The following is a 13,835-nucleotide window of genomic DNA, read 5'->3' on the forward strand; positions in this document are numbered from 1 at the left end:
TATGGTAGTTAATTATAGAGGATATACCTGAAGGAAGAAAAAGAAAGAAAGAGAACTAATTTGTTATCTCCACCTCCAAAAGGGACTCCAGGTGGTCTGTGAAACTTTCCAGTCAGATCCCATGTCACCCAAGGCCACCATTTCAGGCTGCCACCGAGGAAACTCCTTCGATGGAAGTCTGTCCTCCCAGACTTCCCAGGAACGAGGCCCATCTCATTCCAGGTACATAATTGCAATGTTAGGGACAAAAATGTTTTTCCTTATTTACCAAAAGTTAAATATGCATTTTTAATTACTTACATAGCCTCTGTTCCTTAGAATGTGTCAGTGCATGATTTGTGTATACATATTCTTGGTCATGGTTTAATTTGATTAATAATTCCAGAAATGTGCTGTGAATGGCTCTCATTTAAACCAACTTGGGTGGAAGTGGAAAGACCTATCTGATAATAAGGTGTCTGAATTAGATGGTATTTTAAATATTTAAATGCAGAAGTCAAATTATGCTATCAAATATCACGCTGCAGGGATGTGAAAAGATCTGCTCATCTGTTGTGTAAGGATACTTTATATCAGTGATCCTCATATTAAAATGGGCGCTTTTAAAGTACCCATAGGGAATTGAAAAGGTTGTTCTTTGCAAACATTACAACACTGCCTCCTTAACTTGTGTATGTGGTAAACTTGTTTCCAAATACCTTCCCTTGGGACAAACATCAATTGTCTTCTTCCTGTTTCCCACCGAAATGATGGAAGCCTGAATTCGTGAGATATGCTTTTGAACCCAACTAGATCCTACACTTCGTGGGCAGGAGTCCCTGAGACCATTTGTGTATCCCTACTTTCAAATAAGGTTACTATCTAGTAGATAGTATTTTAGAAGGAGGCATTTCTTTAAAATGGTTTTATTAAGGTATAATTTGCATACCATAAAATTAACCTATTTAAAGTGAACAATTCAATGACTCTTAGCAAATTTATAGACTCATGCAACCATCGCCAAAGTCCAATTTCAGAACATTCCTGTCATGCAAAAATATCCCTTGTGCCCATTTCAGTCTCGCCCATTCCCACACCCTGCTTCAGATGATCATTTATTTTCTGTCTATATACTTGAATTTATGGAATTTTCAAAGAAACAGCCGCGTACCATATATGGTCCTCCATCTGGCTTCTCTCACTTAGCATAATGCTGTAGAGGTCCCTCCTCATTACAGCATGTTCAAGTACTTCCTTCCTTTTTATTGCTAAAGAGTATTCTGTTGTGTGGGTATATCACATTGGAGTTCTGCATTTATTGGTAGATGAATATTTGGGTTGTTTTGATTTTTCATCTATCATGAATAATGTTGTTATGAGCATTCTCATACATGTTTTTGGGCAGACCTATATTTTCAGTTCTTGTTTCCTAAGTAGATCTATAAGAGCAAAATTGCTGGGTTGTATGGTAAATTTATGCTTAATTTTTTAAGAAACTTCCAAACTGTTTTTCCAAATGGCTGCACCACTTCACATTCCCATCAGAAATGCACAATGGCTTATTGTTTCTCTCTCTCCTCGGCAGCAATTGTTCCTGTCATTTTTACTGTAGCCATCCTTGTGGGTGTAAAGTGAGAGCTGATTGTGGTTTTAGTTCATATTTTCCCTAATGACTAATGATGTTAAGTACATTTTCAGGTACTTATTAGCTATTTGAATAGCTTCTGTGGAGAAATGTCTATTCAAATATTTTGCCCAACTGTTAACTGGGTTGTTTGTGTCCTTTGAGTTGTAAAATTTCTTTTTTAATATATTCTGGGTACAAGTCCTTTATCCAGAGATAGATCCACAGATATTTTTTCTCAGTATTATCTTACATTTTCATTTGGTAATTTTAAAAATATCTACCTCCTTCTGGCACCAGAACCAGACTACGTGGGTATAGTGGTTTTTTTTTTTTAAGTGATTTCTTAGAATTGTTGAAAGCATGAAGTTTTATGAATATAATTGCTTTTTAACCCAAATACTACTGTGTTTTGCTTTTAAAAAAATAATATGCAAAGAGTTTTTTCTTTGTATCTTTATTTCGGACTTTAAAAGCAAATGGCCCAGTTAAATGATCTTCTGCTGACTGAGAATACGAATGTTGACAGCAACGTTAGTTGTGTAAGCAGAGATTGTTTGTATTTATCTATAGGACTTATTGTCCTAGGTCATTGGTGATACTGAGTACTTAAAACCATGTCATTGTGAATGTAGAAAGAGCCCTGTGAAGATCACCAATTCAATCTGATGCACTGCATTTGCACCACTTAAACCCTTCCAGCAATGAAGAATTTAGTATTCTTGGATGAAGTTCATTTCATTTTTAGACAGCTCTATTTAGTATCATGTCCTCCTTATATATTTTTAATTTAAATTTAATTAGTCAACACATAGTACATCATTAGTTTCAGATGTAGTGTTCAACAATTTATCAGTTGTGTGTCCTTATATTTGACCAAATTTTGCCTTTCCATATTTTCTGTCTATGGTTTTTATATTAGTTTTCTACTGTTGTGTAACAAATTACAATGTACAGGCTTAAAACAACATACATTTATTATCTCACTCTTTCTGTGTGTCAGAAGTATAAGCACAGTTTAGCTGGGCTCTCTGTCTTAAGGTATGACCAGGTTAAAATCCAGATGTCAGGATGGGATGCAGTCTCATCACAGGCTTGACTGGGAAAATCTCCACATATAAGCACCCTCAGGTTGTTGGCAGAAGACTGAGGTTTATGTTTTCCTGTTGAGTCTTATCTGAGAGCTGCTCACAAATTCTAGGTGCTGCCCACAATTCATTGCCATGCCGCCCTCTCTATAGTTACCTTTATACCGCAGCAGAGAAATTCTAATTCCAGTCTACTAATAGAGAGACTTTACAATATAACATGATCATGGAAATGACATCTAATCACCTTTATGGTGTTTGTTGGTTATCTAATCATCTTTATGGTATTTGTTGGGGCGCCTGGGTGGCTCAGCTGATTAAGCATCTGCCTTCAGCTCAGGTCATGATCTTGGGGTCCTGGGATTGAGCCCTGCATCAGGCTTCCTGCTTGCAGGGAGCCTGCTTCTCCTTCTCTTCCCTGTTTATGCTCTCTTTTGCTATCTCTCTCTTTCAAATAAATAAGTAAAAATCTAAAGAAAAGAAAAAGAAGGAAGGAAGGAAGGAAAGACAGACACAGGTCCTGCCTGTACTCAGGAGAAGAGGATTATTGGGCATGTGACTACTATCAAATGGGAATCAGGGATGGTTCCTTTAAGTCTGTTCACCACTGTCCTTTAGAATTTGTACAGACTCTTCCCATATTAACCTTCTATTTATTCAAAAGTAGTATGGTAAAGGATCCCCCACACAAATACACACATCAAGGCTTCCATTTTACTTGATGGCAATAGTAACTCACTAACAAATTTATCAAGGGCATAATTAAATCAGATTTGGGGAAAAGGTATTTTCTTTGGATACAGACTAAACAATTGGAGCTACCTTTCTTTGGATATCTTTTATATGCTAAAACAAAACTAGTGTCTTTACATTTATAATGCTGTGTAAATGTCTGTGCGTTTATTTTTGTCTTTAATTTGTTGTTGTTTTTTTTTACTGGGACACCTGTGTGGTTCAGTTGGTTAAACATCTTCCTTCAGCTCAGGTCATGATCTTGGGGTCCTGGAATCAAGCCCCGTGTTGGGCTCCCTGCTCAACAGGGAGTCTGCTTCTTCTTCTTCCTTTGCCTTCCTCTGCCCCTCCCCCCTGCTATCTCTCTCTCTCTCTCTCTCTCATTCATTCTCTCAAATAAATAAAAATCTTTAAAAAATTTTTGTTGAAGTATAATTAACATACAGTGTTTTATTAGTTTTAGGCATATAATGATTCAACAATTCTGTATATTTCTTACTGTCCAAGATAAATGTATTCTTACTCTCCTTCACGTGTTTCATCCATCTCTCTACCCACCTCCCCCGTGGCAACTACCAGTTATCTCTATTTAAGAGTCTGGTTTTTTTGGTCTCTTTTTCTCTTTGTTCATTTGTTTTGTTTCTTAAACTCCAAATATGAGTGAAAACTTCTATGGTATTTGTCTTTCTCCAATGGATGTCCTTCACTTAACATTATACCTTATACCCTCTAGCTCCACACATATTGTTGCAAATACCAAGATTTCATTATTCTTCATGGCTGAGTAATATTCCACTGTGTGAAATGAATACACACACACACACACACACACACACACATATGTATACATATATGCCATGTCTTCTTTATCCATTCATCTTTCTATGGATGGGTGGTTGGGTCACTTCTATATCTTGGCTATTGTAAATAATTCTGCAATGATATAAGGGTGCATATATCTTTTCTAATTAGTGTTTTCATTTTTGTGTGTAAATACCTGACATGAAATTATGGTAATTCTATTTTTAATTTTTTCAGGAGTCTTTGTACTGTTTTCCCCAGTGGCTGTACCAATTTACATTCCGTCCTACCATCAGAGCATGAGGGTTCTTTTCTCCTCCCCATCCTTATCAATACTTGTTATTTCTTTTTTATTTTAGCCATTCAGACAACTATAAAGTAATATCTCATTGTGGTTTTAATTTGAATTTCCCAGATGGTGAGTGATGTTGGGTATCTTTTCATGTACTTGCTGGCCATCTGTATGTTGCCTTTGGAAAAATGTCTATGCAGATCCTCTGCCCATTTTTAATTGGATTAGGGGTTTTTTTTGGTATTGAGTGCTTTAAGTTCTTGATATGTTTTAGATATTAACCCCTTGTTGACTATATCATTTGCAAATATCTTCTCCCATTCAGCAGGTTGACTTTTAGTTGTTGATGGTTACCTTCTCTGTACAAAAGCCTCTGTACAAAACATTTAATTTTGTTTTTGTTTCCCTTGCTTTAGGAGTCATATCCAGAAAAATGTTCTGATGGCCAGTGTCAAAGAAATTACTGCCTGTGTTTTGTCCTAGGAGTTTTATTGTTTTAGGCCTCACATTAAGGTTCTTTTTTTTTTTAAGATTTTATTTATTTATTTGACAGAGAGAGAGATCACAAGTAGGCAGGGAGGGAGGGGGAAGCTGGCTCCCTGCTGAGCAGAGAGCCCGATGCGGGGCTCAATCCCAGGACCCTGAGATCATGACCTGAGCTGAAGGCAGCGGCTTAATCCACTGAGCCACCGGGCGCCCCTCACATTTAGGTTCTTAAGCCATTTTGAGTTTATTTTTTTGTACGGTGCGATAAAGTGGCCCACTTCCATTCTTTCGCATGTAGCTATACAGTTTTCCCAGCATCATTTGTTAAAGACACTGTCTTTTCCCCATTGTATATTTGTGACTCTTTTGTCATAAATTAACTGACCATGTAAGTAAGCATGGGTTTATTTCTGAGCTATTTTGTTCCATTGATCTATTTGCCTATTTTTGTGCAAGTGCCATACTGCTTTGTTTACTGTAACTTTGAAGAATATTTTGAAATCTGGGACGTGATACCTCCAGGTTTGTTCTTTTTCATGAAAGTTTTGGCTATTTGGGTCTTTTGTGGTTCCATGCAAATTTTAGGATTATTTGTACTAGTTCTGTGAAAAAGAGTGTTGTTATTTTGATAGAGGTTGCATTAAATTTGTAGATTGTTTTGGGAAACATGGATATTTTAATAATATTTGTTCTTCTGATTCATGTCATTTAAGCTTATGTTAGACATAGGTTGCAGCAGTGTCAAAGTTTTTGTCCTTCAAGAACTCGTTTCCTCAAAAGGTAGTTAGATAAGAGTAAGTAAGTAAAACTATTTGTAAACTACTCTAAGACTATGAAGCAAAAGCAAAGGAAAAGGATGGGAGGGAGGTTCTTTCTCCTTGAGACCTGAATGATATGCAGGAGACAGCCTCAGGAAGATCTGGGAAGAACAATGTAGGCAGAGGGAACAAGTCTAAAGGCTCTGACATAGGAATAAACTCAGCATGTTTCAGTAAGAAGGCCGGTGTGACTAGGGAATCATGCTGAGCAAGGGAGTATGATGTAGGGAAACAGGTCAGAGTTGTTATGAGGGTCCAATCACACAGGAGGCCTTCTGACTGTTAAGAAGTTTGGATTCTATCCCAGGTGTGATGAAAAACCACTGGAGTTCTTGGAACAGTGGAATGACATTAATCAACTTGTATGTTTTACAGGTCATTCCAGATGGTTTATAGAAAATAGACTTGGGAGGCAAAAAGGGACACAGACTAGTTAGGAGACTATCACAATGGCCTGGGTGAGAGAGTATATGGCTTGGCCAGAGTGGGAATAATACAGGTGGAAAGGCTAAGATTAAACTGGAATTGGGGTTAATTTATAAGATAGAGCTCATCTGACCATATTTAGGGAGTGAGAAAAAGAAAGGAATCAAGCATAACTCTGAGATTTTGGGCTTGAGCAACTGCATGAATGGTGATTGAATTTATGAGATAAGGAAGGCTGAGAAAAGCATATATAAAAATACTTGACTGACTTTCATGTATCTCTTTACCATCATTCAAGCCACTCATCTCCCTGTATCTGGAGTACTGCAGTAGCCTATTTATTAATATCTTCTTATTAAATCTTGTCACCATCCAATACAGTTCGTATAGAGTAAAAATAAAAGACAAATCACAGGGGCATCTGGGTGGCTCAGTGGGATAAATCCTCTGCCCTCAGCTCAGGTCATGATCCCAGGGTCCTGGGACCGAGCCCCACATCGGGCTCTCTGCTCCGTGGGGAGCCTGCTTCCCCACATCGGGCTCTCTGCTCCTTGGGGAGCCTGCTTCCTCCTCTCTCTCTCTGCCTGCCTCTCTGCCTACTTGTGATCTCTCTCTGTCAAGTAAATAAATAAAATCTTTAAAAAAAAAAAAGACAAATCACAACACTCCTACTCCTGAACAATTTTAATGCTATCCAGTGCTATCAAGATAAAATTCAAAATCCTTGATGTACCCCTCAAGGATCCACATCATTTGGCTGCTGTCCAGTTCTCTAGTCTAACATTATGCTTCTACCCACACCTCAGTGACTAAACTTCAACCCTTTTTTAGACTTTCAAACTTCCCTTAGATCTGAGATTTGGAGTATGTTATTCCATCTGTCTATATCGTTCTTCCATCTATCTCCATTTACCCAATTCCTGTTCTTTTATGACTCAATTTAAATATCATTCCTTTATTCCCTGGAGAGGCTCTGGCAGATGTTTAACACTTCCACATAATTCCATGCTTTCTCTTATAGCATGAGTAGCAAACATGATTTAAATATTTGGGTGACTATTTGTCTAATAGTTATGTCCTCCACTAGATGGTAAAATCCACACACCGGAGAGGAGACCAAGTCTCTGTTACTCCCTGCTCTTGCTAGTGCCTGGCACATGACCTTCACTGAAGGGTACCGAATAAGTGAATGAGTTTAACTTTTATAACAGCCATGCAAGGACTTTATTCCTCTTTTAAAGATGATGAACTGTGGGGCGCCTGGGTGGCTCAGTGGGTTAAAGCCTCTGCCTTCGGCTCAGGTCATGATCCCAGGGTCCTGGGATCGAGCCCCACGTCAGGCTCTCTGCTCAGCAGGGAGCCTGCTTCCCCCTCTCTCTCTGCCTGCCTCTCTGCCTACTTGTGATCTCTGTCTGTCAAATAAATAAATAAATAATCTTAAAAAAAAAGATGATGAACTGAAGCAATAAGAGATTGAGTGGTTCCCCCAGGGACACACACAGGAAGAAGAGCTAGATTTGAGCCCAGTCTAGCCAGTCACATGGTCTACAGTCTTCTCAGTCTAGGTCTAAACCTTTCTAGACATTTTCTTTGGCTTCTTTTCCATGGCCTTCCTCTGATTTGTCCTTTTTTCTGCTAAATGAGAAAGTATTCAATATAAGATCAGAGATGTGATTTTTATATACTTATGCATTTTTGATAAACTTACTAAGAACTCTAGTTGGACTTATACCAGTGTATCAGTTATCCATTGCTGCATAAAAAATTATTCTGAAATTGAGTGCCTTAAAACAACAAATATGTTATCTCACAGTTTTGGAGGGTTATATATCCAGAACCAGTGAGGCTGCAGTCTTTCTTGGCTCAGGGTCTCCTGGAGGTTACGGTTAAGATGTTGGCTGGGACCATAACCATCCAAAGGCATGATTGAACTGGAGGATCTACTTCCAAGATCATTCAGGTGGCTTGTGCCTCGATGCCTCAGATTCTGAGGCCTCTCCGTGGGGCTACTCACAATATGGCATATGCTGTGACATGAAATGAACAGGGTGTGTGTGTGTGCATGTGCGTGTGTTGTGAGAGAAAGAGAGAGAGAGAGAGTCTTTTATGATAATTTCAGAAGTAACAAAGCACGACTTCTGCCGTATTCTGTTGGTCACACAGACCAATATAATTTGTTTTAGGAAGAAACTATACAAAGGCATGAGTATACAAGGTGAGGATCATTGGAGAGGTCTTAGAATCTGGCTAGCATTGTTTGTCCTCTGGTCTCAATGATTCCTATCTCTTTCACATGTAAAATACACTTCCTCTCACCAAGGTTGCCCAAAATCTCATCCAATCATAGGATCAAATCAAAGTCCGGATCTCATCATCAAAATCAGATCTAAGGGCAAATGAGGTATCTCATGTATATGATTTAAGTACAATTCCTTAATTATAGTTCCTCTCAATCTGTGCACCTGTGAACTAAAGCGACAAGGTATCTGCACCCAAAACACCCACACACAATGGTTGGATAAGTACACGATAACTGCTGTGGACATGTCTATTCAAAGGAAGAACATGGAGGCACTGGTCCATAGCTGTTCTGAAATCAAGTTGGCCAAATGTTGGAAACTTCTTGATTAGATCTCAGTCATATTCTTGCTTATGGCTCTTAGCTCTGCCCCCTGGGATAATGATCCCATGTTCTAAATCAACTTTTCTTTTTTAAGAAAGATGTTTATAGCTGAGTAGTTCTCTCAGCTTGCTTATTGCCAGGAAAATTTGGAAAATACAAGAGGTTTTAACTTTATACTGCTTTGGCAGTGTTTTTGTTATATTTCTTTAAAAACTTTGGGAGCCCACTGTGAATCTTATTGGGGCCCACTAGAATAGAAAAGTCTCTTTGAGATAATCCTTTCTGAAACTTGGAGAAAGTTTGAAGAACAATACCCTTAAGTTTCTTAAAAGTCTCCACCAAACCACCCCTCATTTTTATATGTGAATAATTTCAAAACCTTTCGAGGAATTTTTGTCTGGTTGAATAACATTCTGAAGCAAAATCTTTAATCATTCTGATATCCTAAAAAGATTTTACAGTTTCACCTTTGACTTTATCTTTGTACCATGTTTTTCCGGAAATGCCCTAGATTTGATGTTTGCTCAAAAACCATTTCTTAATTTTAGTATTATTTCCCATCTGGAGAGGCTGAGAATTTTCAAAATCTTCAAATCTGAGCTCATCATTCTTTAATAGTTCTTCAGTTAGGGCATGTATTTTATCTTTCAATCTCCTGTAAGCAGCAAGAAAAAATCAGAAGTCACCTTCAACATTTTATTTGGAAATCTTAGATCACTAACTTTGTTAGGCATGTTTCTTTAATGCTCCATATCACAGCAGGCAGTTTTTGCCACTACATAACAAGGATCCTCCTTCCTCCTCTTTTCAATGTCATGTTACTTATTTCCCTTTAAGCCCTTACCAGCAGCCTTCTTAAAGTTCAGGATTTCTATTAGTAATTTGTGCAAGACAATTTATATTTTCACTTTTTTAAAAGACTATTTTTATTTTAGAGACAGAGCACGCATAGAGTGGAGGGAAGAGGGGCAGAGGGAGATGGAGAGAGAAATTGAAGCAGACTCCACGCAAAGCGCAGAGCCTGACGCAGACTTAATCTCAGGACCCTGAGATCATGACCTGAGCCAGAACCAGGATGCCCCTGTTTTCATTTTTTAACACTCTTCAGAGTCTTTACAGCCTCTGCCTACTGCCTGATTCCAAAAATATTCCCCAAATTTAGGCTGTTTTCTTGGTATGAAAACCTGTATTAGCTATCAATTGCTATATAACAAATTACCCAAATTGCTCAATAACTTAAAACAAAAGACATTTATCATCTGACATAGTTCCTGAGGGTCATGAATCCAGAAGGAGCATAGCTAAGTGGTTGCAGTTCGGGGTCTGTCAAAGATGTTGGCCAGGGGTGCTGTCATCTGGAAGTTTGGGTGTCAGACTCTGCTTTCAAGATCACTCAGATGGCTATTGACTAGAAGCTTCAGTTCTGCACCATCTGGGCCTCTCCATAGGGCTGCTCATGACATGACAGCTGGTTTCCTCCAAAACAAAGTATCCCATAAAGAGAAGGAGCAACCAAGATCAATCCTTCAATGTCTTTAAACCCAATCCCTAAAGTTGACATGCCATCACTTCTGCGATATGCTATGAATAGTACCAGTGCTGGTATAGAGAAGGCACCCCATGAATGTGGGAATACCAAGAAACAGGGATCACTGGAGTCTATTTTCGAGGCTATCTTAAACAAACAGTAATGGTGATGATGTCACTATCCTTTTGGATATAATTATGACTGTATCTATACATTTTCTTCAATCAATTGTTGAGTGTTCTCATACTCCTCCTTCACTAATTATATTCTATACTAATTCTAAAAAGTTTAAATGTAAGTAATTTCCACCACAAATACTATATTTGGCCTGACTTTCAAAAACTATTAAAAGCAATATCATGGTGAAATGTTGAGGTTGTAAAATATCCAGAAGCTTATATTTCTTACATAATTTTTCTCAGCCAGAGTATGCATTGGAAATTTGCAAATAAAAATTGCATATGATATTTCTTTGACAAACTACAAGGTTCAAGGTTTGCTGTTTGTGGATGGATGTTCCTTTTTCCATTCTCTGAGATGACCACACTCAAACATCTATATACATATGCATTTCTTGACATAGACATACACATAGTCACCCACGGCACACCCACGCCTACATATGTGAATTGGACATGAACCAGTGTCACTTTAGAAGAATGAATTAGGTCTTCTCTTTGCTTAGCTGCAGTAGCTGGTTACCATGGAAATGATGCACAAGGTAGACCTTTCAGAAAATGCTAATTTTAATGTATCTTTGTTGGAAGATTTCATGTATTAATCAGTAATGAAAAGAACTTCAATAACAAAGCAATGCAATATCTTAGAAACAAAAGCTGTCTGCTTGTATCAAGCAAATACGATTCATCATCTCTTTTGCCCTGACCTTGACTGAACAGAACATCACTCTTCCCTGAACTCTGCAATCAGTGAGCAGGTAGCTAGTTTTTAAAATTAATGTGAGATTTCATCTTCAATTACCATATGCACAGACTTAATTTCTGCTTTGTTAAATACTGTGTAGGGTCAAAATTGATTTCCCCATTTCTCTATCTTCATAGATTGTTATTTCCAGAGTATTTTTCTGCCTTGGATGCTCTCTACTAACATACCCCAGCCCTAATTAATAATAACTTGGTTTCCTGAAGCCATAGTTGCATGGAAAATATATTTTAAAATTCTTAGATTTTTGACAGTCAAACAATTTGTCATAATGTGTTATTTATTTTATGCGTATAAAAGAAATGTATGCTAATTATAGAAAAAATTTTAAAGGTATAAATATTTTTTAAAAGTAAAAATCATCAATGAACTCATCAGGAAGATTTAAACATCATTCTTTTTTAGTATGTATACTTCCTTTCAAGTTGTTTTCATACTTTTCATTTTTTCTACAAAATGACTTACAGAATAATAGAATATTAGAGTTAGAACATTTCTATCAGATCACACAATGATAGCCCCCATACCATTTTTTTTCCAGTTACATAAATTTTTGACTCACATATTTATTAGATTGTTAATTAAGATTAGTTTAACTGGATTAATGACAAGCTGATTACCTGATAATACTTTCTTAAATGAAATTAAACATGTACTGATGATTCTTGCTTTTTATTGACTACTCACCCCAGGATACCTCACATTTTAAGACAAATAAACTTGTCCTTGAATAACACCTAAAATGAAGGTATTTTGAGTTATAAATATTTGCTATGAATGCTTCTCAACTTCATTGTTGTTTCAAATGGAGACTCTTTAAAAATTAATGTGAATTTACTTAAGAAATTTTTATCAACTTAAAGAGTCCTTTTTAGTATTCAATTACAGCCTTATGTTGGTGGAGTCTTATTGTCGTGCAGTCCATCTTCTGACTGACATGATTTGTCAGGAAGTAGTTAATGAGCACAGGACTCAACTGTGCAGTTAATAATTACTTTCATCAAATATATTTTCGATGTAGTGAAAGACATAAACTTAGTTCTCTGGCACCCTTGGGGACAAAACTGTCAATATATCATTCAGTTAGTATTTCCATATAGAAATTTTTTGGATGTTGGCCTAAAAAGTGCAAAAGTCATACATTACATGTTTCTCTAGGGCAATTGCCCTCCAATCTTATTAAGAGTGTTTAAGAATTGTCTCTATCTCCAGCAATTCTGGTTTAGTGAGTCTGGGGTAAGACCTGCAATTGTGCTTTTTTAATAAACTGTCTTCTCTCTATCCACTTAGGATTCTCAAAGAAGTTGTCCACTGGTATCTCATTATAGGAACACTGCTCTTGGGATTTGAAATAATTTATGGAACTCCCTAATCTAATTTACAAACTGGAACATTTGGGGACACTGAGGTATGGGGCAGGAAGTAAAGGGTGAAGATGGCTAGTCCAACAGGGGAAAAATAATTCTGTTGAACTACTAATATCTCTCATAATCGCAGCAGCCTAGCCAAGAAAACAATAGCTTTCACAGGCTCTTATAATGAGTCCAATGACTGTCATACATACTTGAGGACCTAAAATTACCCAGCTGGTTGCCACATAACCTTGTACTTTGTCTTTTCTTTAGAAATCCAAGACAGTAGCATTGAGGGGAAAATCCTGTTATTCTGGGTATAAAGACAGACTGAAAGATGTGGGGTAGTCCATACTTTTTTAAGAAAGAGTGGTAAAATTCTCTTAAGAAAATGGTAGAAATGAGAGTCAACATTATTTCTTTCCCTCAAACTGAGCTTGGGGATATAATTAACCAGTTTCCTCCTATAATCTCAGGATGAAACAAGTGGTATACTGGTCAGTCTGAGACAAGATTAAAAAGGAGTTAATAACAAAGCTTTGGATGGGGTATAGGGAAACCACAGGTACTCCAGTGCCTGGACTTCAGGAAGACTAACAGCTCTGGGGCCTGGAGGGGCAAAGGGAGGGAGCAGTTGTGGAGAACTCTGTGGAGAGAATGCTAACAAGAGCTGTGACTACTGATGACCTAGGCCAGTCCCAGGTTACAGGGCCAGCCTTAGGCAAACCTCTGAAAACAAGGAGGCTTGAGGAAGACACCACTGTCCTTCTGCTGTCAGTAAGAGCTTCCTTTTGCCAAATCCAGTTAGGAGCCAGAGGAAGGGGAGCAGTTGGCAGAGTCTATATAGATCAGACTTCCGGTGTAGGGAGGTAAAGAAGGATGGAGAGGGAATGGGGTCTGGAAGTGGGGGACTGAAGGCAAATCAAAGTAAAAGATTTCCTGCCTGGGATGGGCACCTGAAATTTGAATCTAGCCTACATGCTTCTGATGAAAACTTGGCAACTCATAAAATTCTGAGACTCAGCTTTTTTATTAAAATGGTTATACAATGAAAACATAGAGGACAAAATACTTTGAAAGAACAGACGTAACACATCATCTTGAGGACAATGAGACTAATCTGGGCAAAAAACATACACACACA

The 13,835-nt window shown here is 37.7% G+C and overlaps 1 protein-coding gene across 4 annotated transcripts in view; it reads left to right on the forward strand.

The window, feature by feature from the left end:
* UNC80 (unc-80 homolog, NALCN channel complex subunit) overlaps positions 1-13,835 on the forward strand; it is a 227,977-nt gene that overhangs the window by 25,821 nt on the left and 188,321 nt on the right. For all 4 annotated transcript variants that reach the window (XM_046019112.1, XM_046019110.1, XM_046019111.1 and 1 more), the window contains exon 7: positions 83-222. In XM_046019112.1, coding sequence (XP_045875068.1) covers positions 83-222 — 140 coding nt within the window. The remainder of the gene's footprint in view (positions 1-82; positions 223-13,835) is intronic.

Source organism: Meles meles, chromosome 9 (assembly GCF_922984935.1).
Source record: "Meles meles chromosome 9, mMelMel3.1 paternal haplotype, whole genome shotgun sequence".
Taxonomy (NCBI): domain Eukaryota; kingdom Metazoa; phylum Chordata; class Mammalia; order Carnivora; family Mustelidae; genus Meles; species Meles meles.